We start from the raw sequence: 27,703 nt of genomic DNA, 5'->3' as shown, positions 1-27,703 counted from the left end.
GTTTAATGAATTCTCTCTGTCAAAATGGTACCCTATTCATAATGCACTAATTAAAGGTATGCCTATAGGCTTTAGTTGAGAGGGCTAACACTTGTGTGGTGCATGGGTTTCCTACCCCAGTCGGTCATATACACAGCTATACTACAGCATAGCATTACAGAATCATTTCTCTCACCCAACAATGAAGAGGCCACCACAGATGAGCCAGGTGAGCAGGCCAGTGTTGGTCTCTGTCTTGGTGACCACGTGCTGCTGGCAGTGGGGACACATGGTCGAACCTCCGACCTCCATCAGGCTAGGAGTCATTATTACCTGGGTCACTAAGGAGAGAGAGAGACACAAGGTTAGGAGACATTATTACAAGGGTCACTGAGGAGAGACAATGTTAGGAGACATTTTACATGGGTCACTGAGGAGAGACAATGTTGGAGACATTATTACATGGTCACTGAGGAGAGACAATGTTAGGAGACATTATTACATGGGTCACTGAGGAGAGACAATGTTAGGAACATTATTACATGGGTCACTGAGGAGAGACAATGTTAGGAGACATTATTACATGGGTCACTGAGGAGAGACATGTTAGGAGACATTATTACATGGGTCACTGGGAAGAACAATGTTAGGAGACATTATTACATGGGTCACTAAGGAGAGACAATGTTAGGAGACAATATTACATGGGTCACTGAGGAGAGTCAAGGTAACCAAGTTCCCCACCAAGTTCAATTTTTTTCATTATTAGTTTTCCTAACATTTCCCAATCTTTTATGTTTTTCTTCTGTCCATCTTTCTTTTCTGCCTCTTCCCATGTCATTTGTCTCCCTCACTTTCCGTCCATCCTTCTTTACAACTTTAAAAGGGGCACCGATGTGACACGGATTGTAGCGTAATTGAAGAGAGTAATGTAAAAGGAACTGTTTAGTGGATCATGAATACAACTTAAATGTCCCTTATCTAGAACGACAGAAAATAAATATGTGAAAGTCAATGCTGACACCTAGTGGTCTGCTGAGTACAACTGCGCTTTATAAACGTTCTACACACAATGCGCAAGTGCACCAGCACACACACAAACACAGTTGAATTGCACTTCCGGAATAGTAGCCCAAAGAGAATCAAAATAACCTTCCCTTTCTAAAGACTAAATATTCTAACTCAGGCATTCGTTTTGTTCTGCTAAACAGTTCTCCACAGCAGATAAGGTTATTTCCTTTGAACCAGTTTAATGTAGAATATTAACCTGGTCGCAGACCTATTTGTGCTCATTGTGACAATTACAGCAAATGGCGTTGTAGATTGCACATCTGGGACCAATGCTAGTCGAGTCTGCCTGAGAGCTGAGGAAGGAAAGCTGATCCAGGATCAGAGACCATTCAATTCCCAGCAGTCTGCTACAACATTTTAGAGTGCCTCCAAATCAAATTAACCATGATTGGCTGGCACCTCTCTGGCACAGCACAATAACATCAGTGTTAGAGAAGGGTCACAACCCAAATGGGTGAGAGAGTCTGTGTCTCAAATGGCACTCTGTAACCTATATAGAGCACTAGTTTTGACCAGGGCCCATCGGCCCACTATAAAGGAATAGGGATCCATTTGGGATACAAGTCAGAGAGGAAAAGCCTCGTCCAAAACATGGATGGAAACATTAACTGGCTCTCTTATGAATGGATGGACAGATTTTGCTTTCTGAACTTTGCATTCTGTAACTTCATATCCCCTGGTTCCTGGAGTAGCTCTGACAGAGATTCTGTAACTTCATATCTCCTGTTTCCTGGAAGTAGCTCTGACAGAGATTCTGTAACTTCATATCTCCTGGTTTCTCAGAGTAGCTCTGACTGAGAGATGCTGTAACTTCAAATCCCCTGGTTTCTCAGAGTAGCTCTGACTGAGACATTATGTAACTTCAAATCCCTGGTTTCCTGGAGTAGCTCTGACTGAGACATTATGTAACATTCAAATCCCCTGGTTTCTCAGACTAGCTCTGACTGAGACATTATGTAATTTCATATCCCCTGGTTTCTCAGAGTAGCTTTGGATACAGTTCATAGGTATTCTGGGAGTTTTTTTCCAGTATTTCCCCTTTCCTTTCTCATTCCGGAAAATGCTGTTTAATTCTTTCCATGAGTTCCTGTTCCCGCCCACCTCTCCTGTCAAGGACCTTCCTGTACAAGCAGGCACTGCTCAGACTGCCCACACAGAGAGACTGAATATGTTCACATTTTCATATGAATGCGCTGTGGCGGGCAACTGGACAAAACGATACTGTTTCAGTCTGAACTATGTACAGCTATTGTTGGAGGGGGCAGTTTGGGTCAATAATTCTATTCAGGTCACAAGTTGAGGTCACAAGTCATGTCAGGCATTTGGGTTACTCTTCGAGTAAGTTCCTTATTTAGCTTGCATTGACCCCAATTAACCTTTGATAATGTGTGTGTGTGTGTGTGTGTGTAGTCCCCACAAGTATAGTAAACAAATCAAAATGTGACCAACTGGGGACATTTTGTTAGTCCCCTCAAGGTCAAATGCTATTTCTAGGGGGTTTACTGTTCATGTTAGAATTAGTGTTAGGGTAAGAATTAGGTTTAGGGTTAGGCGCTAGGGTTAGTTTTAGGGTCAGGGTTAATAGCTAGGGTTACATTTGGGGTTAAGGTTTGAGGTTAAGGTTAGGGTTATGGGTTAGAGTTAAGGCTAGGGGTTAGAGTTAAGGTTAGGGAAAATAGGATTTTTAATGGGACTGAATTTTGTGTCCCCACAAGGTTAGCTGTACATCACTCTGTGTGCGTGGTGGAAGTATCAACTCACCGACTGGCACCGGTCCACCTGGTCCAGAGGTGTACTGTGGTGGAGGTGTGTACACACCTGCTTGGGGACCTTGAATAGGAGAGTAAGATACCAATCACAATGTGGTCACAATGCAATGAACATGTTATTACTATACCACCACGTACTGCGGAATAAGATTGTACCCAGTGGTGGAAATGGACTTGATTAAAGGGAGTTTTACAGTTTTACATAGCGGTTTGCCTTCATTTAGATATTGTTTCCTTACCTCGAAAGCAGTCTGTTGTTGAAGGTTGCTTGCTCAGACTCCTTTCAAGGTAAGGAAAAAAATTGTCTAAATATGTAACATTGCTGAACTATCATTTTAACTGGGTTAACCCACAAATGGGGGTCTGGGGGCAAACTCATTCAGATAGTTGCACCATATCATCAACAAAATTCACCCCCAGTAAAATTAATTTCCAGTTCCAATGGGTTCCACCCCATTTCCAGTTCCAATGGGTTCCAGTTCCAATGGTTTCCACCCCATGTTCTTCCCTTGATAAGAGCTTGTTTACATATGTCTGGATAAGAGTATGTACTGTGATAAATTACTAGAATGTGCATAGCTACATATAATGGTCAGGGTTTATTGTGTGCGTAGGTGTTTGACTGTTTTTCCACACATCTGGCACCACACATTATTGACATTGAAGGGGAGTGTTTCCAAAGTGGTGTTGAAAATAGTACTTGAAGGAGGTAAGTGTTTGCTGTGCTGTAATCCACAACACAATCAATATGATTCAAAGGGGAAAGAACACGGAGAACTTTTGAAACAGTATGTTCATACTTTATAAGTGCTTGAATGGTTTGGGAGAACTGAAGAAATAGGGTAATTTCCAATGCCTCCATTCTCCACCAGTGTAGCCAAACAGCAGGACAGACATACAGACAGACACAACCACCAACCAAGCTGTTGTTGTGTGTTCTTACTTGGCTTGGGGTGTTTGTATCATATCTACAGTAGTTGCCACAAGAGGCAGAGAACGTTCAATTCATCTCCATAGACCCACATGTGTATTTTAGAAGAGTTTGTTGTGTGTCCTGTCGTCTTTAAGATGGAGTTGATAATGGCGAAGAAGAAAAAATATAGAAACAAACATTCTAAGAGGTATTTGTTTGTTGCAAAAACTCATGTGAAAATGCTTGGTTCTCACACACAGAATATACAGTAAATCCAGCCTTCTAAAGTACAATATGAACCAGTAGACACTCACCTCCCTGGTAGGGACCAGGCTGGAACCCTGGTTGTGGAGGACCAGGGGAGGCAGGGTATCCGCCTGGGGGCTGGGGGTACAAGCCTGGCTGGGGGCCCTGGTCCGTGGCTGTCCCCCCATAGGTCATGGGAGGTCCTGGGTGAGGGGCAGAAGTACCATCCCCGGGATAACCTTTCTCCATCTCGACTGATCTCTACCTGCAATGAGGGAAACTGTTGTGTTTATTTATTTGTATCCCCATTAGCTTTTGCAGAAGTATCAGCTACTCTTCCTGGGGGTCCACAATAAAACAAAAACATGAATAGTAAAAAATATTTTTACCTACAGAAAGAAAAAATCTGTCTGGGCCTCCTGAGTGGTGCAGTGGTCTAAGGCACTGCATCGCAGTGCTAGCTGTGCCACTAGAGATTCTGGGTTTGAGACCAGGCTCTGTCGCAGCCGGCTGAGACCGGGAGACCCATGGGGTGGCGTACAATTGGCCCGCCGTCGTGAGGGTTTGACTGGCAAGGATGTCCTTGTCCCCTTCCGCACTAGTGACTCCTGTGGGGGACCGGCCACAGTGCACACTGACATGGTCGCCAGGTGTACTGTTTCCTCTGACACATTGGTGCGGTTGGCTTCCGGGTTAAGTGGGCATTGTGTCAAGAAGCAGTGCGGCTTGGTTGGGTTGTGTTTCGGAGGACGCACGGCTCTCGACCTTCGCCTCTCCCGAGTCTGTACGAGAGTTGCAGCGAAGAGAAAATACTGTAACTACTAATTGGATCCCACGAAATCGGGGAGAAAAGGGGTAAAAAGTAAATAAAAATAAATCTGACAATGTTTTTAAGAAGTCCTATGAAACATTATAAGACTAATAAAAATAATTTATTTTGAGCCTATAGGCTACATGAAATCAAAAGTTATTTTGTTTGTTAAACACACTTACCCTGACCACTGTCAACAACTATATATATATATATGTTATGGTAGGCTAAGACTATAATGGAATAAAATACAAATAATATTTTCCCACAGCTTGCATCACGGGAACCACTGTCATATATCCACATCTCATCTCTTTTTCAACCTCTGCAAGTTTTTGGAGTTGTCTATACGTGATCGAGCAAAATCATGCACTTAATTTAGGCTACATTATTGCATGCCAAATGGTTCTGATCAGTGATAATCAAATCAAATAGTATTAGTCACATGCGCCGAATACAACCTTACAGTGAAATGCTTACTTACGAGCCCCTAACCAACCTTACAGTGAAATGCTTACTTACAAGCCCCTAACCAACAATACAGTGAAATGCTTACTTACGAGCCCCTAACCAACAATACAGTGAAATGCTTACTTACGAGCCCCTAACCAACAATACAGTGAAATGCTTACTTACGAGCCCCTAACCAACCTTACAGTGAAATGCTTACTTACGAGCCCCTAACCAACCTTACAGTGAAATGCTTACTTACGAGCCCCTAACCAACCTTACAGTGAAATGCTTACTTACGAGCCCCTAACCAACCTTACAGTGAAATGCTTACTTACGAGCCACTAACCAACCTTACAGTGAAATGCTTACTTACGAGCCACTAACCAACAATACAGTGAAATGCTTACTTACGAGCCACTAACCAACAATACAGTGAAATGCTTACTTACGAGCCCCTAACCAACCTTACAGTGAAATGCTTACTTACGAGCCCCTAACCAACCTTACAGTGAAATGCTTACTTACGAGCCACTAACCAACAATACAGTGAAATGCTTACTTACGAGCCCCTAACCAACCTTACAGTGAAATGCTTACTTACGAGCCCCTAACCAACCTTACAGTGAAATGCTTACTTACGAGCCCCTAACCAACCTTACAGTGAAATGCTTACTTACGAGCCCCTAACCAACCTTACAGTGAAATGCTTACTTACGAGCCCCTAACCAACCTTACAGTGAAATGCTTACTTACGAGCCCCTAACCAACCTTACAGTGAAATGCTTACTTACGAGCCCCTAACCAACAATACAGTGAAATGCTTACTTACGAGCCCCTAACCAACCTTACAGTGAAATGCTTACTTACGAGCCACTAACCAACAATACAGTGAAAAAAATACAGATAAGAATAAGAAATAAAAGTAACAAGTAATTAAAGATCAGATAGATGAGAAAACAAATAGATAAGTGAAGGTGGTATAGCTTATTTGCCCAGCCAGAGTATGAACCAAATATACACACAGAGATTCAGTGAAACAAAATCACATTGATGAAGACAAGTCAAAGGTTGTCAGTAGTAGGTCTAGGCTACTAAGCGACTGAAGAGGAAAATAATCTATTTGTTAAGCATGTTGGCTAAATGTTCTGATCATGGGCAATAAATGAGACAACTTGACAAGATGATCATGAGCAGCACTCACCTCAACGTAGCTAACATTTCTACAACCTAGCTGTGGCCTATAACCAATATCCAAACGGAGACTCAGTGAAAAGGAAATAAATCTGACATTAATTGAATTATTAAGACCAGTTCCCACTTGTCTCAGAACAGGCCGAAACGGCACTGAAGTTGTTGACCACACGCAGCAGGCTATTGCTCCAATAAAATGTATTATAACAATTGGATGACTTTGGGAATTTCAGTAAGCAACAATTTGATGCCTTCAATTGCATTAGCCTACTTTCATTCAAATATTTTGGCCATTCAGTGATATTTGTTCCCAAAGAAATTCTTTATGGATCCATCCAGTTGTGGTTATTAAGAAACCGTGCATATGGTGGTGGGCTTTGCGAAGATGGATGAAGTGACATGCCTCGCAAAGTTCAGAAAGGACGATAGTAGTAATGACCACTGCCTAGCAACCATCAAGACCTTAAAAATCTTGGCACACCCATCCCTTTAGCGGGATCATTTTCCGCTGAATTGCAGAGCGCCAAATTCAAATTAAATTACTAAAAATATTAAATTTTCATGAAATCACAAGTGCAATATACCAAAACACAGCTTAGCTTGTTAATCCACCTGGCGTGTAAGATTTCAAAAAACCTTTACAGCGAAAGCTATCCAAGCGTTTATGTTAGGACAGCTCTCTCAGCAGACAAAACATTAAACAGCTAGCAGCAAAGTAGATTGGTCACGAAAGTCAGAAAAGCAATACAATTAATCGCTTAAGGTCATCCGATGATCTTTGGATGTTTGCACTCACGAGACTCCCAGTTACACAATAAATATTTGTTTTGTTCCATAAAGATTATTTTTATATCTAAAAACCTCCATTTGGTTGGCGCGTTTTGTTCAGTAATCCACAGGCTCGTGCAGGTCACGACGGGCAGACGAAAATTCCAAATAGTATCCGTAAAGTTCGTAGAAACATGTCAAATGTTTTTTATAATCAATCCTCAGGTTGTTTTTACAATAAATAATCGATAATATTTCAACCAGACTTTAGCTTTTTCAAGAGGAGAGAGAGAGAGAAAAGGTCTGCTCCAAGCTGTTGGTGCATGCAAAACTCTGGGGACACCCAGCTATGCACTGACACAATGTGATCATTCTCTCTCATTTTTCAGAATGAAAGCCTGAAACTATGTCTAAAGATTGTTCACACCATGTGGAAGCCATAGGCAAAGGAATCTGGTTGATATCCCTTTAAAAATGGAGGGAAGGCATGCAATGGAACAGAGAGGTTTCAAAATAACAGCACTTCCTAGTTGGATTTTCCTCAGGTTTTTGCCTGCAATATCAGTTCTGTTATACTCACAGACAATATTTTGACAGTTTTGGAAACTTCAGAGTGTTTTCTATCTGCCAATTATATGCATATTCTAGCTTCTGGGCCTGAGAAATAGGCTGTTTCATTTGGGTACGTCTTTCATCCAAACATCAAAATACTGCCCCCTAGTCTCAAGAGGTTATTAAGAGTGTAGTGCATGCCAATGCCACCTCAGCATTATGGCTACATTTCATACTAAGCCATAGGCAGAACTTTACCACAATCATGACTAGGCCAGTTCACGGAAATAAAAGGCTTTGATACCGGCTACACCTTTCAGACATAGAGAAAAGGTGAAATAAAGTCGGCGGGATGCTAAAGTTGGTGGAAAAATGTATTGGTTTGACAAGGACAGGGACACAAATTTAAAATATGATATACAATGATATACAATCAACTAAAGCATAATACGAACAATGCAACTAAAAATGTTGCGTGTGTTAGAGTGCGTCTGTGTGTGCATGTGTTTGTGTCCACATACAGTCCCTGCCGTTGCATATGTTTTTTAATCTGTTTTTCAAAGGTATTTAGCTTTTTGCTTTAGTAATTGGAGATGGATCGATCATGGCTCTGTATAATACTGTGCATTGCCGTGAATTCATGTTGGACTTGGGGACTGTGAAGAGACCCCTGGTGGCATGTCCTGTTGGTTTGCTGAGTGATTAACCAACATATTTAATTTTTTAATAACTAATAATTAGTTATTAAACAACTAATTGACCGAAGTTGGTTCAATTTAGTTCTTTTTTTTTTGTGAGCCGAACACGTCATTTCTCTAGAGAGAAATTAAATAATTAACGAGAGAAATCTAGTTAAGAATCATGTGGGATGCTGGGCTGAAGGGAGTTTTTATTAAGCAAATATTCAAAGAAATACAGTGCAGAAATGTGGTAATTAACTGTAATGATCATAATCCATTGCGCCAGTTTTTTTTTTTACTCAAAGACAGATCAGAGAGGAAGAGATGAACCAAGTGAGTTTCTATGGGCTTATTTTGGACCTAAACCTTTCACCTGCCTTACTGCCTTTGGGAAAAATACTCTCATTGTTAGGGCATCATCATACTCTTTTAAGCCTGCTAAATTAGGTTTGATGCACACAGACCACATCAATGAGGAATGTACGACAGTGACAGAGACAGTTTGTGAAAAAGTATACCTCATCTACTTTGACAAACGAGTAAAATGATTGATGTCAGACAGCTCTGCAGCATATAATGCCTTCAGAAACTATTCAGACCCCTTTCTCAACATTTTGTTACTTTACAGTGTTATTCCTCAGCAATCTACACACAATACACCATATTGACAAAGTGAAAATATATATATTTTTTTAAATGTTTGCACATTTAGTCAAAATAAAAAACATTATTCAGACCCTTTGCTTTGAGACTCGAAATTGAGCTCAGGTGCATCCCGTTTCCATTGATCATTTTTGAGATGTTTCTACAACTTGAGTAGAGTCCACCTGTGGTAAATTCAATTGTTTGGACATTATTTGGAAAGGCACACACCAGTCTATATAAGGACCCACTGTTGATATTGCATGTCAGAGCAAAAACCAAGCCATGAATTCCAAGAAATTCATGGCTTGTTGAGACACAGATCTGCGGAAGGGTACCAAAAATGTGGCCCCCATCATTTTTAAATGGAAGAAGTTTGGAACCACCAAGACTCCTCATAGAACTGTCCGCCCGGCCAAACTGAGCAATCGAGGGAGAAGGGCCTTGGTCAGAGAGCTCCAGAGTTCCTCTGTGGAGATGGGAGAAACTTCCAGAAGGACAACCATCTCTGCAGCACTCCACCAATCTGGCCTTTATGGTATAGTTGCCAGACGGAAGCCCCTCAGCAAAAGGCACATGACAGCCAACTTGGGGTTTGCCAAAAGGCACTTAAAGACTATCAGACCATGAGAAACAAGATTCTTTGGCCTGAATGCCAAGCGTCATGTCTGGAGGAAACCTGGCACCATCCGTACGGTGAATCATGGTGTTGGCAAAATCATGCTGTGGGGATGTTTTTCAGCTGCAGGGACTGGGAGAATAGTCAGGATTGAGGGAAAGATAAACAGAGAAAAGTACAGAGAGATCCTTAATGAAAACCTGCTGAAGAGCGCTCAGGACCTCAGACTGGGGCAAAGGTTCACCTTCCAACAGAACAATGACCCTAAGCACACAGCCAAGACAATGCAGGAGTGGCTTCAGGACAAGTCTCTGAATGTCCTTGAGTGGCCCAGCCAGTGCCCAGACTTCAACCCGAACCAACATCTCTGGAGAGACCTGAAAATAGCTGTGCAGTGACGCTCCCCATCCATTGTTTTCACTATATATTTTACCTCTTGGGGATGTTATTCGAAAACATAATGTAAACTTTCACTGCTATGCGGATGACACACAGCTGTACATTTCAATGAAACATGGTGAAGCCCCAAAATTGCCCTCGCTAGAAGCATGTGTTTCAGACATAAGGAAGTGGATGGCTGCAAACTTTCTACTATTAAACTCGGACAAAACAGAGATGCTTGTTCTAGGTCCCAAGAAACAAAGAGATCTTCTGTTGAATCTGACAATTAATCTTAATGGTTGTACAGTCGTCTCAAATAAAACTGAAGGACCTCGGCGTTACTCTGGACCCTGATCTCTCTTTTGAAGAACATATCAAGACCATTTCGAGGACAGCTTTTTTCCATCTACGTAACATTGCAAAAATCAGAAACTTTCTGTCCAAAAATTAATCCATGCTTTTGTTACTTCTAGGTTAGACTACTGCAATGCTCTATTTTCCAGCTACCCGGATAAAGCACTAAATAAACTTCAGTTAGTGCTAAATACGGCTGCTAGAATCCTGACTAGAACCAAAAAATTTGATCATATTACTCCAGTGCTAGCCTCTCTACACTGGCTTCCTGTCAAAGCAAGGGCTGATTTCAAGGTTTTACTGCTAACCTACAAAGCATTACATGGGCTTGCGCCTACCTATCTCTCTGATTTGGTCCTGCCGTACATACCTACACGTACGCTACGGTCACAAGACGCAGGCCTCCTAATTGTCCCTAGAATTTCTAAGCAAACAGCTGGAGGCAGGGCTTTCTCCTATAGAGCTCCATTTTTATGGAACGGTCTGCCTACCCATGTCAGAGACGCAAACTTGGTCTCAACCTTTAAGTCTTTACTGAAGACTCATCTCTTCAGTGGGTCATATGATTGAGTGTAGTCTGGCCCAGGAGTGGGAAGGTGAACGGAAAGGCTCTGGAGCAACGAACCGCCCTTGCTGTCTCTGCCTGGCCGGTTCCCCTCTTTCCACTGGGATTCTCTGCCTCTAACCCTATTACAGGGGCTGAGTCACTGGCTTGCTGGGGCTCTCTCATGCCGTCCCTGGAGGGGGTGCATCACCTGAGTGGGTTGATTCACTGTTGTGGTCATCCTGTCTGGGTTGGCGCCCCCCCCCCCTTGGGTTGTGCCGTGGCGGAGATCTTTGTGGGCTATACTCAGCCTTGTCTCAGGATGGTAAGTTGGTGGTTGAAGATATCCCTCTAGTGGTGTGGGGGCTGTGCTTTGGCAAAGTGGGTGGGGTTATATCCTTCCTGTTTGGCCCTGTCCGGGGGTGTCCTCGGATGGGGCCACAGTGTCTCCTGACCCCTCCTGTCTCAGCCTCCAGTATTTATGCTGCAGTAGTTTATGTGTCGGGGGGCTGGGGTCAGTTTGTTATATCTGGAGTACTTCTCCTGTCCTATTCGGTGTCCTGTGTGAATCTAAGTGTGCGTTCTCTAATTCTCTCCTTCTCTCTTTCTTTCTCTCTCTCGGAGGACCTGAGCCCTAGGACCATGCCCCAGGACTACCTGACATGATGACTCCTTGCTGTCCCCAGTCCACCTGGCCATGCTGCTGTTCCAGTTTCAACTGACCTGAGCCCTAGGACCATGCCCCAGGACTACCTGACATGATGACTCCTTGCTGTCCCCAGTCCACCTGGCCATGCTGCTGCTCCAGTTTCAACTTCCACCTGACTGTGCTGCTGCTCCAGTTTCAACTGTTCTGCCTTATTATTATTCGACCATGCTGGTCATTTATGAACATTTGAACATCTTGGCCATGTTCTGTTATAATCTCCACCCGGCACAGCCAGAAGAGGACTGGCCACCCCACATAGCCTGGTTCCTCTCTAGGTTTCTTCCTAGGTATTGGCCTTTCTAGGGAGTTTTTCCTAGCCACCGTGCTTCTACACCTGCATTGCTTGCTGTTTGGGGTTTCAGGCTGGGTTTCTGTACAGCACTTTGAGATATCAGCTGATGTACGAAGGGCTATATAAATACATTTGATTTGATTTGATTCAACCTGACAGAGCTTGAGGGGATCTGCAGAGAAAAATGGGAGAAACTCCAAATACAGGTGTGCCATGCTTGTAGCATCATACCCAAGAAGACTCAATGCTGTAATAGCTGCCAAAGGTGCTTCAACAAAGTACTGAGTAAAGGGTCTGAATACTTATGTAAATGTGATATTTCAGTTTTCTATTTTTTTTAAATGATCAAACATAAAAAAAAATGTTTTTGCTGACTGCTACTGCCTGAGGAGAGATTAGATTATTCATTTAAGGAACAAAAAAATAATAAAGTCAAATAAAAACTAAGAAGCAGTTCATCTCTCATCCACCCCTTAACCAGGAAAGACTGGAATGCATCTTGTTGATGTTAGGTATGTGTGCAGTTAAGGGCAAGGTGTACTGTTATGCTTTGAGCCAGCTATAGCTTTGCTAGGTCTTTTCTGAACTTGACCATATTACCAGACAGTAATCGAGACCAGAGCCTTAACAACTAGTACAGTTTATTATGAATCACTCATTCTGATATTGACTAACTCCTTATTTAGACTTTCAGTGAGCTCCCTGGCTTTGGGTGCTGACATATAGAGTGTATAATCATCCACATACAGTCATTCTAGCTTTGTGTAAGACCAGTGGCAATTCATTGGTAAAAATAGAGAAAAGTGATGGCCCAAGGCAACTGCCCAGAGGGACACCACATTGTACATGTCTGATGTTAGAAAAGTTTTCATTGGGTTCTATTGGATAAATAACTCTCCAACAATGTGATGGCAGGTGATGTAAAGCCAAAGCAAGTGAGTTTCTTCAATACCAATTTATGATAAGCTGCATTGAAATCTAACACTACAGCTCCAACTATTATAATCAATCTATTTTAACCAATCACCTGTCCCCTAAGTCAGTGCAGTACAAGTTGAGTGCCATTCTCTATATACATGCTGAAAATCAGTAGTTAACTCTGAAAAACAGCATTGTATTTGGTTAAACACAATTCTCTCCATCAGTTTACTAAGAACAGGCAGCAAACTGATTGGGCGGCTGTTAGAGCCAGCAGAGGGTGTTTGACTATTTTTAGGAAATGGAATTCATGTAGCTTCCTTCCACACCTGTGGACACGCACTCCTTTAGGCTTTGGTTAAAGATATAGCAAATAGTGGTGAAAATCCAGTCTGCTACCATTCTCAATAGTTTCCCATCAAGATTGTCTTTACCTGGTGGTTTTTCATTAGTGATGGATAACAATAGTTTTTCCACCTCTCCCACACTAACGTGACCAAATTCAAAACAATAACCCTTCCATTTCATTATTAGATATTTTATACAAAAATATGACAGTTCCCTGTTCGGTGTTGTCATTTCCCTTCTGAGGTTTTCCACTTCACTAGTGAGAGTCATTGAAATGATTGGCAACACCAAAAGGTTTTGTTGTAAATGACCCATCAACTTCAATGAACAATGGAGATTAATTGGGTTTTCAGCACATGTTATCATTTTAGGTACTCCAAAGTATTTTTCCATTGTGTTTTATGTCATTTATCTTGGTTTGGTAATATAATTTATTATTTTTTTTAGGCTTAGTCACAACTGACAGTATGTCAACCAATAACCTGAGCAGCTCTTTAGAGTCACATCTTTGAAACATACAATTTTTCAATGCATCATCAATTCAGGGGGCTCTACAGTTCTCACAGTTGATTTCTTACACATCAACAATTTGCATAAATCATTTTACAAATACTTCCAGTTCTGCATCTGGATTCACTTCCCCATACGCATCAGATCAACTTAAATGTTTTACATCTTCAACAAAAGAGTCCTGAGAAAATATTTTGTATGATCTCTTAGAACTTACTTTAGGCCCAACATTTGGCACTTTGGCTTTCCTTGTTATTGTTACAATGTTATGGTCACTACAGCCAATGTTGTTGTGTTGCATTATATTATTATGTTGTGTTAAGCACCTGGTCAGAGTTTCTATACCTACCATACTTATTTCCATCTCCTTTTTCTTCCTACCACACTTCCTGCGGGTTGCCATGACAACTTCTCACAAAAAGCATGTGTTTGTTTACCTATAGCTACTCCTACACAACTCTTATTCTATAATTTTTCTTAAAAGAAAAAGTGAATGTGAAACAATGGGGTCAATTGCTGTAGAATACTAAGGAGGAAGTGGAAAACTGTTTTTCCTCATCTCTCAATAGTGTGTGACTATCCTATGACCATCTGTCTTTGAAGCCCAGGCTTTAGCTCAGTGGACAAACAGTCTTATGGTGTTGTTGAGTGGTGATAAATGTCACAGATCTCACAAAAACTTGTACTTTTCTAGACTGGGGTTCTTGAAATGTGGAACTGAAATGTGAGCCAGTTCCCTATTATCTGGTCTAACCAATGAAACACTTCAGACAATAACACATTGGGGTTGTTAAGGGGGTCCCAGAAGAGACTTAACTCAAGCATGGAGAGAAACAGTAGCGACCATTGTCCCTCATCTAAAAAAATGGCAGAGTAAATGGCAGCAGTTTTACGAGCACCTAACCAATTGCACTATGTGGGGTTTTTTGCATTATTTGTAACTTATTTTGTACATGTTCTGTCACCGTATCTTAATGCAGAAAATAGCTTCTGGATATCAGGACAGCGATCAGATTTTTTTTTCCGTCAACAAGCAGGACGCAGAGGACATTCTTCGAACACCCGACAAGGTCAACATCCCCGTTATTGGCAAGAGAAAGAGATGCAGGTACAGAGGTAACAGGGCAGGGTGCCTCGTAAGGATCCGCAGAAGGCGAGTGGGAAAGCTTCCACTACCGTCAATATTACTTGCCAACGTACAATCATTGGACAATAAATTAGACGAGGTACGATCATCAATATCCTACCAACGAGACATCAAAAATTGTATCATCTTAAGATTCATGGAATCGTGGCTGAATGATGACATGGATATTCAGCTAGCGGGATATACGTTGCACCGGCTAGATAGAACAGCACTCTATTTGTAAAACACAGTAAGACACTATTTGCCAAGAGAGTTTTCATCTATACTTTTCGTGGCTGTTTATTTACCACCACAGACAGATGCCAGCACTAAGACTGCACTCAGTCAGCTGTATAAGGAAATAAGCAAACAGGAAACCGCTCACTCAGAGGCGGCACTCCTGGTGGCTGGGGACTAATGCAGGCAAACTTAAATCAGTTTGACCTAATTTCTATCAACATGTTAAATGTGCAACCAGAGGGAAAATAACTCTAGATCAAATGTACTCCACACACAGAGACGTGTACAAAGCTCTCCCTCACCCTCCATTTGGTAAATCTGACCACAATTCTATCCTCCCGATTCCTGCTTACAAGCGAAAATCAAGCAGGATGCACCAGTGACTCGGTCTATAAAAAGTGGTCAGATGAAGCAGATGCTAAACTATAGGACTGTTTTGCTATCACAGACTGGAACATGTTCCAGGATTCTTCCAAATGCATTGATGAGTACACCACATCAGTCACTGGCTTCATCAATAAGTGCATCGAGGACGTCATCCCCAAAGTGACCGTACGTACATATCCCAACCAAAAGCCATGGATTACAGTCAACATTCGCACCGAGCTAAAGGGTAGAGCTGCCACTTTCAAAGTTCAGGACTCTAACAAGAAGCGTATAAGAAATCCTGCCATGCCCTCAGATGAACCATCAAACAGGCAAAGTGCCAATACAGGGCTAAGATTGAATCATACTACACCAGCTCCGATACTCGTCTTATGTGGCAGGGCTTGCAAACTATTACAGACTACAAAGGGAAGCACAGCCGCGAGCTGCGCAGTGACATGAGCCTACCAGACGAGCTAAAACACTTCTACGCTCGCTTCGAGGCAAGCAACACTGAGGCATGCATGAGAGCATCAGATGTTCCGGACGACTGTGTGATCACGCTCTCCGTAGCCGATGTGAGTAAGACCTTTAAGCAGGTCAACATTCACAAGGCCAAACTGATTACCAGGATGTGTACCCTGAGCATGTGCTGACCAACTGGCAGGTGTCTTCACTGACATTTTCAACATGTCCCTGATTGAGTCTGTAATACCAACATGTTTCAAGCAGACTACCATAGTCCCTGTGCCCAAGAGCACTAAGGCAACTTGCCTAAATGACTACAGACCCGTAGCATTCATGTCCGTAGCCATGAAGTGCATTGAAAGGCTGGTAATTGCTCACATCAACACCATCATCCCAGAAACCATAGACCCACTTCAATTTGCATACCACCCAACAGATCCACAGATGATGCAATCTCTATTGCACTTCACACCGCCCTTTCCCTCCTGGACAAAAGGAACACCTACGTGAGAAATCTATTAATTGACTACAGCTCAGTGTTCAACACCATAGTACCCTCAAAGCTCATCACTAAGCTAAGGATCCTGAGACTAAACATCTCCCTCTGCAACTGGATCCTGGACTTCCTGACGGGCCACCCCCAGGTGGTAAGAGTAGGTAGCAACATATTTGCCACACTGATCCTCAACACTGGAGCCCCTCAGGGGTGCGTGCTCAGTCCCCTCCTGTACTCCCTGTTCACCCACGACTGCATGCCCAGGCACAACTCCAACACCATCATTAAGTTTGCAGACGACATAACAGGGGTAGGCCTGATCATCGACAATGATGAGACAGCCTATAGGGAGGAGGTCAGAGACCTGGCCAGGTGATGCTAAGGAAATGATTGTGGACTACAGGAAAAGGAGGACCGAGCACGCCCCCATTCTCATCGACAGGGCTGTAGTGGAGCAGGTTGAGAGCTTCATGGTCCTTGGTGTCCACATCACCAACAAATTAGAATGATCCAAACACACCAAGACAGCTGTGAAGAGGGCACAACAAACCCTATTCCCCCTCAGGAAACTCAAAAGATTTAACATGGGTCCTCAGATCCTCAAAAGGTTCTACAGCTGCAACATCGAGAGCATCTTGACTGGTTGCATCACTGCCAGGTACGGCACCTGCTCGGCCTCTGACTGCAAGACACTACAGAGGGTAGTGCGTACGGCCCAGTACATCACTATGGCTAAGCTGCCTGCCATCCAGGACCTCTACATCAGGCGGTGTCAGTGGAAGGCCCTAAACATTGTCAAAGACCCCAGCCACCCCAGTCAGACTGTTCTCTCTACTTCCGCATGGCAAGTGGAACCGGAGCGCCAGTCTAGGACTAAAAGGCTTCTCAACAGTTTTTACCCCCAAGCCATAAGACCCCTGAACAGGTAATCAAATGGCTACCCAGACTATTTGCATTGTGTGTCCCCAATCCCCTCCCTTACGCTGCTGCTACTCTCATTTTATCATATATGCATAGTTTGAGTTTGAGTTTATTTTTACAGGGACAGTGCACATTAATCAACATTTCAGTAAAAGTGCCGGTTTTAGCCAACCGGCTAATTTTCAACCGCAGTCCCTGGGCAGGTTATTAAAAACAATTACAATATAGACAATAGCAACATAGAACAAGCAAGACATAGCATACAGACAGAGCAACATAGGACAAGCAAGACGTAGCATACAGACAGATCAGCATAAAACAAAAAGCAGCAAGACAAAATTCATAAAAGCAACAAAGTGTTTCCACACCTCACAAGCTACAGACAACATGGAGAGCGGCAACACACAGCTAGGGACCATGTTCACAAATCTGATTGACCTTTAGCCATGTCTTCAAGCATTTTGTGAAAGTGTGATATGTGGTGCAGTTATGTGTGTCTGATGGCAGTGTATTCCAGACATGGGAAGCTCTCACCTTGAATGCAGATTTACTAAAGGTGCTTTTCCTTAGGGGAACTATACAGTCACCTCTCATGGCAGACCTTGTGGATCTGCTGCCATATGTCTGGGTTTTCTGTTTAACAAAAATATTGAGTGGAGGGGGAGTCACTTAAACTATACATTCATGTACATACTACCTTAAATTAGCCCGACTAACCGGTGTCCCCGCACATTGGCTACCCTGAAGGTGGGGTTCGCCCAGGGAGCCATACAACCTAGAACCGCCACTGCTCATTAGTCTGTACTACTATAAAGTCATTACTAACCCACCCGTTTAAACAAATCAACTTAATATCAAGCATTTTACTGGCTGAATCAGGTGGTGTTAGTGATGGGCAAGAACAAATATGTGCACCTCTGTTGGTCCCCAGAACCAGGATAAAGAAACCCTGCTATATGTTAATACTCCCACATCTCGTTCATCACTCGGCTTATAAGTAAGCTTGGAAATTGAGGCAAGCTACCGTAATTGCTGGACTATTAAGCACACCTGAATATAAACCGCACCAACTGATTTAAAAAAAAATATGTATTTTGTACATAAATACGCCGCACATGTCTATAAGCCACAGGTGCCTACCGGTACATTGAAACAAATTAACTTTACACAGCCTTTAAACGAAACACGGCTTGTAACAAAAATAAATAGGCTTTAACGAAACACGGCTTGTAACAAAAATTAAACAGTAGCCTACCAGTAAAGTCATTGGTCACTATCTTCCTCCTCCTGTGCACTGAAACCACTGAAGTCATCTCCTTCGGTGTCGGCGTTGAATAGCCTCAGAATTGCTTCATGCGATGTTGGATCGTTCATTGTCGCTCTCGTCACTTTCATCCGGAGGCAAATTCCCTGCTGAACTGCCCTCAACAACACGCAGCAGTCCAGCCTTTCGAAACCCGTTGATGATAGTGGATTTTTTGACAAAGCTCCACGCTGTCAGGACCCACTGGCAGACTTGACCATAAGATGCTCTTTGCATGCAGCCCGTTTTAATGAAGGATTTCTCCCCACTTGTCATCCAAGCCTCCCACTGAACGACACCTTAAATGCACGATTTACACTGATGTCCAGTGGCTGCAAATACTTTGTTGTGCCGCCAGGAATCACAGCTGGAATTGAGTTTGTCCTCTTGATGGCTTCTTTCACAGAATCTGTTATGTGGGCCCTCATGCTGTCCAACACGAGCAATGCCTTGTTCTTGTGAAAGAATCCTCCCGGTCGCTTGCCGTAACATTCCGTATGCCATTCATGCATTAGGCCTTCCGTCATCCATCCTTTCATAACAATTCCTCTCGGGATTTTTCTTTTGGCATCGTCATGCGTTTAAAAATCAGCATCGGTGGAAGCTTTTCTCCCGATGCCGTGCAGCTCAGAACACAGGTGAAGTGTGTTTTTCTCCCGATGCCGTGCAGCTCAGAACACAGGTGAAGTGCGTTTTTTCATGCCCAGTTGTTTTCAACGTGACGGATGATTCGCCTTTCCTGTTGACAGTCCGAGTGAGAGGCAGGTCAAACGTCAGAGGAACCTGATCCATATTTATGATGTCGTGCGGGCCGATGGAATGCTCCTCTATCTTTGCATCAGTGAATTTGTGGAAGTTTGAAACTTTTTCCTCATAGTTGGGAGGGAGCTGCTGACACAGACTCATCCGTACCCTGATGGACAGGCCTTTACGTCTCATAAATCTTAGACACCACGATGGTCCACCTCTAAAATCCTCAAACTTCATTGCGGTGGCGATTGTTTTGGCTTTCAGTCGGATCTGCACAGTTGAAACACCTCGGCCGTCTGCTCTCTGTGTGTTGACCCAGTCTTCAAGCTCATTTTCTAGTTCGGGCCATCTGCTTTTCTTCCCTCTGAAAGCTTTTGTCTTTTTGCACTGAGTCAGTTCCTCACGCTGCTGTTTCCAACATCTTATCATTGACTCATTAAGGCCAAGCTCCCATGCAGCAGCTCTATTCCCTTTTCCAACAGCCAGATCGATCGCCTTCAACTTGAAAGCTGCATCATATGCATTTCTCCGTGTCTTTGCCATTTTTATTTATTTTTTTTAATTTTTATTTCACCTTTATTTAACCAGGTAGGCTAGTTGAGAACAAGTTCTCATTTGCAACTGCGACCTGGCCAAGATAAAGCATAGCAGTGTGAGCATACAACAAAGAGTTACACATGGAGTAAACAATTAACAAGTCAATAACACAGTAGAAAACGAAGGGGGGGTCTATATACAATGTGTGCAAAAGGCATGAGGAGGTAGGCAAATAATTACAATTTTGCAGATTAACACTGGAGTGATAAAAGATCAGATGGTCATGTACAGGTAGAGATATTGGTGTGCAGAAGAGCAGAAAAGTAAATAAATAAAAACAGTACGGGGATGAGGTAGGTGAAAAGGGTGGGCTATTTACCAATAGACTATGTACAGCTGCAGCGATCGGTTAGCTGCTCAGATAGCTGATGTTTGAAGTTGGTGAGGGAGATGAAAGTCTCCAACTTCAGCGATTTTTGCAATTCGTTCCAGTCACAGGCAGCAGAGTACTGGAACGAAAGGCGGCCAAATGAGGTGTTGGCTTTAGGGATGATCAGTGAGATACACCTGCTGGAGCGCGTGCTACGGATGGGTGTTGCCATCGTGACCAGTGAGCTGAGATAAGGCGGAGCTTTACCTAGCATAGACTTGTAGATGATGAGAGACAAAATGACTACCGTAATCAGAATGATGGGAAGTTTGAGCGCGCTCGATTTACGTCACATTATGTGACGGTGCTCAGTTTTTTGGTGGCATGAATCTTGTGAAAGCGGGAAAAATCCATAAATTAGCCGCATCATTGTATAAACCGCGAGGTTCAAAGCGTTGGAAAAAAGTAGCGGATTATAGTCCAGCAATTACGGTATATGTTATCTGGTTGCTGTATGAACCCATTAAGAAGGAGTAATGTTGTAAATGTTGCCTTGAGACAGTGGACTCCCCCTGTTTCCCTCCCTATGTCCCTCCATCTCTCCTCTTATTGATTTGATAAAGCCTCTGGATAGCCTACTAAAGCTTTCACATGATCTAAATGGTGTACTTGGACGAAGTAGTGCATCTGTATTGTAGTGAATAATACATCTGCATTCTGAAGTAGTGCATCTGTATTGTAGTGAATAATACATCTGCATTCTGAAGTAGTGCATCTGTATTGTAGTGAATAGTACATCTGCATTCTGAAGTAGTGCATCTGTATTGTAGTGAATAATACATCTGCATTCTGAAGTAGTGCATCTGTATTGTAGTGAATAATACATCTGCATTCTGAAGTAGTGCATCTGTATTGTAGTGAATAGTACATCTGCATTCTGAAGTAGTGCATCTGTATTGTAGTGAATAGTACATCTGCATTCTGAAGTAGTGCATCTGTATTGTAGTGAATAATACATCTGCATTCTGAAGTAGTGCATCTGTATTGTAGTGAATAATACATCTGCATTCTGAAGTAGTGTATCTGTATTGTAGTGAATAATACATCTGCATTCTGAAGTAGTGTATCTATTGTACAGTAAAGCTGTTAGTATGGTTGTGTTTTTCTATAGTATGAAATTGCTTACTGTAACTATATTCAAGCTATATTAAGTTGAGTCTATACAGTAAACATACAGTGTGTATGAGGTTGTGTGTCCGTGTTTAAACTCTACCAGTGGAGGCTGCTGACGGGAGGACGGCTCATAATAATGTCTGGAACGGAGTGGATGGAATGGCATCCAACACATGGAAACCTTGTGTTTGATGTTGTTTTTATACCATTACACTCATTCTGCTCCAGCCATTACCACGAGCCATCCTCCCCAATTAAGGTGCCACCAACCTCCTGTGCACTCTACCCTGAGTTGGCTCCTACTCAGAGTAAATACGGCCAGTCAATTTCCTCCAGCTCGGTGCCATCTTATCATGTTTTCATGAACTCACGCCAACAATTTTAGTACACAAGTAGTGCCACACCCTAACAAGGATTTCCTCACGACTAACTGTAGATGACAGAAAGACATTCCCTTTCAACACAGTCATTTTAACAGCTTCTCCTCTCTTCTCATAATAATACTATTTAACAGAGGACAGACCAACATAAATCTCTCCTATAACACAAATACTGCTGTAGAAAACAGGATAAAATACAGATGTTGGATCTTAATTTGACCAGTTTGCTACAGCAGGAAAAATATCCTGCAGCAACAGGAAATGTGAACTATTATGTGGATTATAATTAATGGACGTTTTGTAGGGGTTGATACTTTTCAAAGTGGAAATTACAAACGTTTAAGTTCTCCAGCAAGAGGGTGATCAAATTAAGATCCTACGTGTGTAGGCTCCATACAAGATGAATTTGTAGACAAACATTTGCAAGTGACGGTCTGTATCCCAGGCTTTAGGCTAGCTCTTAACCCCAAACCTCTACTACAGTATGAAAGGCCGTTCAGGTCTTGTGTGTCAAAATGAACACATCAAATAACACTATTTGATAAATCAAATAAGACTATTTCACGCGTCAAATAACCAAAAGGACTGTGACCTGAACGGCGTCGCATGCTGCAGAGCATAATACTCCTCTCCTCCTTATCCCCCCACAGTCCATGATCTCCTAAAGGGAGAATCTCTAATCCCTGGCCCAAATACCTGAAGGATTCCTGGGGTGAACGACTGGGCTGAGGACCTGGAACTATCCGGTCCTGGGGGAAGAGAAAGACTGAGGTACCTTTGGTTTAAGAGCGAAGAAGAAGTGGTGGGAGGAGGAGAGTGTATGAGAGGGAGGAGGAAAAGCAAGCTTCCCAAGACCTCCTACAGTTTCTGATATTACAGGAAATTGTTTAACTGTTGAAACTCTTACCTTACGTTAGCATTGGGACCTCCTGTGTTTTGTGATGCTGTTCAAGTGGTTGCAATCAAAGGAAAGTGTTAAAATACCAATGTAGGCTGAAGGAATGAAAGAGTTCCACAAGAACATGCAAACAAAAGAACCTGCTCCAATACAGTTTCAGTGAAAGAGAAACAGATGAAGAGAGAGGGAGGGAGGTGTGTGTGGGGGGGGGGGGGGGGGGGGGTGTCTTGCTCAAGGGCACAACGGCTGGCAATGGCATCTAGGATTTGATACCAGCATCCCTCCGTTTGCCAGTTCACTTCCCACCAGATTAAGGTATTATTCAATTGTAAGTATTTGTCATTTCTCAACACTCTTTGACTCCTAGTGACGATTTGTTAGAATGAGAAATGACAATGTTACTGACCCTGCCCGCATCTGATTGGCTCAGGCTCTTTTGGCAGTCCTGTGACTGGCCATTCTCAACACGTCACTACAAAAAACTCCCAATCATGACTTTTTTTGAATCGCCAATTTCTGTCTCAGATGAATGCTGCCCTCTGCTGCATATAGTATGATACTGTCACGACTCATTCAAACAATCTGGGGAAAGCCTATCTATCTCAAAGGAAAAGTGTGTCTGGGAAGGCTACTGAGAAATGTCACCTACTTTGTATGGATAAACAACTCCACAACTCAACTAGTCGAGTTAGGGGGCTCTTCCCCAAGATTAGTTTTTTTCCAAATAGGGTTCATTTCATTCACTTTCACTTCTAAACAATCTAACATGGTCCCATGGCATGGAAATAGGACATTTAAAAAAAACATATTTTACCAGTTTAGTCACATTGAGAGTAGAAACCTGTTTTACAAGACAGACCTGGACAAAATAGCAGCACACAATGGAAAACATGCATCTGTTAATATTTGGATTCTCTGACTGTGTAAGACTCCACATTATAAACATTAGACACAGCACATGGTGACAGACAGGGGAATAACTTTGATTGGAGATGTGGGGGGTGGGTTGGGGGTTCTGGCCTAGGGGGCTCTTCCCCATGATTTGTTTTTCCAAATAGAGTTAATTTCATTCACTACAACTTCAACACAATCTAACATGGTCCCATGGCATGGAAATAGGAGAAAAACATAAAAAACAAACATCTAATGAACAGCCTAACCGTACATTTGAGATATTGCACAGGGCTTTTACTGCAAACTCAGCTTACTGGACCTGGTACTGCTATTGATGTGCATAGGTCAAATTTAGGGTTGTGCTGCTCATTGAATTTCCTGTATTTTTTTGCTACTACTCAACTTGTATGGAAACTTCCCGTTGCTGTGTATTACATGTGAAAAATGACTACCCTTTCTGTTAGGCACGTGCACAGATATTTATCAATCCAATTATACACTTCTGTAGCTAAAACCAAGTTTAAAAGGGGTTAGAAGTAAAAAATGCACAGGCATTATGGTGGGACTTTCTGTCTTATGTAACCATACCAAATGTAACATATCATACTAATTTCAGTGTCCTGGATTTACATTTGCTATTTTACTTCTAGTCTATGAGACGAGCTGTGGACAGGAGCGATATGCTTTTGGAATGAGCTCATCTGCCATCGCCAGAGAGTGATCTGAGCATCTGAGGCAGTGAAACTGGAAAGATTGGTTGTTTTTATTGAACTTCGGTTCTCAGTTTGTCAGTGTCAAAGTAGCCTGTCATTTCCATCATTTGTGCTGAAAAAGATTTTGCTCAGCCTCCAGTCATGTAAAAGGGGTGGGTATAATTTGTGGAACGGTCCAACAGGAATCTGTTCCAAAAACGTCGTTAATAACAAGGATGCCAAAAAACAACGCATACAAAGTAGCATGATCAACTCACCACGTAGCTTATTCTTAATGTTTGTCCATAGGCTACCAGAGTGAGGACAGACATTTTTCGGAATACACCTGGTGAGTGGGAAAATGTAACAAAATTGCCCATTCCCTACCCGGTATCCTGTTCTGCCGCTATACAACTGTGTATGCGTTGTTTGTTGGAATCCTTGTTATTTACGAAGTTTTTGGAACAGATTCCTGTTGGAACGTTCCCCAAATTATACCCACCCATGTAAAAGGACATATAATTGCATCAAATGTGGTAATAAAAAGGCCCATTTTCTCCTGGACCCTATGCTAATAAAAATGTTCCCCGTGTGTGCAACTTCTGTATGCGCCTCTACTGTACTGCTCTATGCCACTATGCAAATGCACTGATATGCATACAATGCTTTATTATTAAGGGGATGTTTTTATGCGTTCTGGTACAAATGAAGCACTGAACACAGGTAGTCTAGACTCTAGCTAACCACCCTATACTAAAATATCCTCACAAACCTCTCTCTATATGGCCAGCCAGCCATATATCATGGCTATATGATGAAGTTATTATTTAAGAGCATTGAAGATGAATCACAATCAGTAAAACAAGTATTGAGCTAGCTAACGAGCAGATTTACATCAATATCAACGATTAGCTGATAGCCTACCCTCTTTTCCTGATGTCAATCATGTCTATAGGAGTCACTGTAACTAGCTTGCTTAACATTTGTGATGAGTGAGTGTGTTGTTGCAGAAATAAATATGCATATGCTAAAACATTTAAAACTCTATATTAAAATGGGTGCCTAGCACTGGGATTGAACCCAACATCCTCTGAGCCGTAGATCTGTAACGAGGCCCACTAGCTGTTAATCGGTGCTTGCGTTGCCCCTAGTAGACGATAGTAAATTGCTACGGAAGTAAAATAAACCAGGATGCCATATTTTGACAATTTCAAATATGCATAAATATGTCATCCACTAGAGTCTGACCTGCTCTACTTCACACTACCTGCTCAACCTAGAGCTGAACATGGAAACCTACAGCTGAACATGGAAATCATTACAGGCTGGATAGAGCAAACCTGCGTAAAGTAGATGTTTCCATCAGGTCTTGTGTGTTAAAATGAACACATCAAATAACACTATTTGATAAATCAAATAAGACTATTTCACGCGTCAAATAACCAAAAGGACTGTGACCTGAACGGCGTCGCATGCTGCAGAGCATAATACTCCTCTCCTCCTTATCCCCCCACAGTCCATGATCTCCTAAAGGGAGAATCTCTAATCCCTGGCCCAAATACCTGAAGGATTCCTGGGGTGAACGACTGGGCTGATGGCCTGGAACTATCCGGTCCTGGGAGAAAAGAAAGACTGATGTACCTTTGATTTAAGAGCGAAGAATAATTGGTGGGAGGAGGAGAGTGTATGAGAGGGAGGAGTAAAAGCAAACTTCCCAAAACCTCCTACAGTTTCTGATATTACAGGAAATTGTTTAACTGTTGAAACTCTTACCTTACGTTAGCATTGGGACCTCCTGTGTTTTGTGATGCTGTTCAAGTGGTTGCAATCAAAGGAAAGTGTTGAAATACCAATGTAGGCTGAAGGAATGAAAGAGTTCCACAAGAACATGCAAACAAAAGAACCTGCTCCAATACAGTTTCAGTGAAAGAGAAACAGATGAAGAGAGAGGGAGGGAGGGCACGATGGGAGGGGGAGAGAGATTGAGAGAGAGAAATGGAAACAGAGGGGAGAGAGGGAGTAAGACATTCATAAAAATAATGATTGTGTTTGAAAAATTGATTGTATTTCGAAGCAGTTTGGGCTGACTGTTCCGTCATTAGCTTTCAGGAGAATCCCCGCCCTTCACAAACTCATATGATGCCTGACCTCAACCTTTCAGTGGTCACACACAAACACATGCATTGTTTAGGGTGCTATTTACAAAGGGTTCCATGTGCTCATAGCTTAATCCTACAGTTAACACTGGGCATGAAATATCATGGACTATAGTCTATATGACATAATTGTAAGAATAGATGGAAATATCAACAATTTAAGGGATTGTCATCCTTACAAAAAGGGTGGATAATAAAATTATAATACAGTTAATTATTCATTAATCATTTATATTAAATAGTTATAAAAATCCACCACCTATTTTAGTCAATAGGGGAAAAAATCTTACTGTGAGAAGGAGTGGAAACATCAAGAAAACAGCCGATCAATAGCCAATTAATTTACTATGAGAGGTCTGAGAAATATTGGACATATTCTAGATATTACTTCTAGAAACAAATGAGTATAAAATTAATATTTCCACAGCCTGTTGTAACTTTGAACTTCCTGGATGGTGAATATGATTTAATAGTGCCTGGTCTCTCTCTCTCTTTTAACCTTTATTTGACCAGTTTAGTCACATCGAGAGTAGAAACCTGTTTTACAAGACAGACCTGGACAAAATAGCAGCACACAATGGAAAACATACATCTGTTAATATTTGGATTCTCTGACTGTGTAAGACTCCACATTATAAACATTAGGCACAGCACATGGTGACAGACAGGGGAATAACTTTGATTGGAGATGTGGGGGGTGGGTTGGGGGTTCTGGCCTAGGGGGCTCTTCCCCATTATTGTTTTTTTCCAGATAGAGTTCATTTCATTCACTACAACTTCAACACAATCTAACATGGTCCCATGGCATGGAAATAGGAGAAAAACATCTAATGAACAGCCTAACCGTACATTTGAGATATTGCACAGGGCTTTTACTGCAAACTCAGCTTACTGGACCTGGTACTGCTATTGATGTTTTAGGTCAAATTTAGGGTTGGGCTGCTCATTGAATTTCCTGTATTTTTTTGCTACTACTCAACTTGTATGGAAACTTCCCGTTGCTGTGTATTACATGTGAAAAATGACTACCCTTTCTGTTAAGCACGTGCACAGATATTTATCAATCCAATGATACACTTCTGTAGCTAAAACCAAGTTTAAAAGGGGTTAGAAGTCCAAAATGCACAGGTGTTATGTTGGGACCTTCTGTCTTATGTAACCATACCAAATGTAACATATCATA

The 27,703-nt window shown here is 42.2% G+C and overlaps 1 protein-coding gene across 5 annotated transcripts; it reads right to left on the bottom strand.

The window, feature by feature from the left end:
* Positions 1–175: 175 nt before the first annotated feature.
* Positions 176–26,298, bottom strand: LOC116368587 (lipopolysaccharide-induced tumor necrosis factor-alpha factor homolog; the record flags this gene model as incomplete). Of its 5 annotated transcripts, none has more annotated exon segments than XM_031819232.1 (5): positions 176–320; positions 2,812–2,880; positions 4,047–4,243; positions 25,927–25,979; positions 26,138–26,298. In XM_031819232.1, coding segments are annotated over 3 exon segments (395 nt in total), but the record flags the coding sequence as incomplete, so codon positions are not given.
* Between the last annotated feature and the right edge of the window lie 1,405 nt (positions 26,299–27,703).

The sequence above is a fragment of the Oncorhynchus kisutch genome, unplaced genomic scaffold, assembly GCF_002021735.2.
Source record: "Oncorhynchus kisutch isolate 150728-3 unplaced genomic scaffold, Okis_V2 scaffold1975, whole genome shotgun sequence".
In the NCBI taxonomy this organism is placed as follows: domain Eukaryota; kingdom Metazoa; phylum Chordata; class Actinopteri; order Salmoniformes; family Salmonidae; genus Oncorhynchus; species Oncorhynchus kisutch.
The sequence above is the reverse complement of the archived record's forward strand: the minus strand, read 5'-3'. Positions and strand labels throughout refer to the sequence as shown.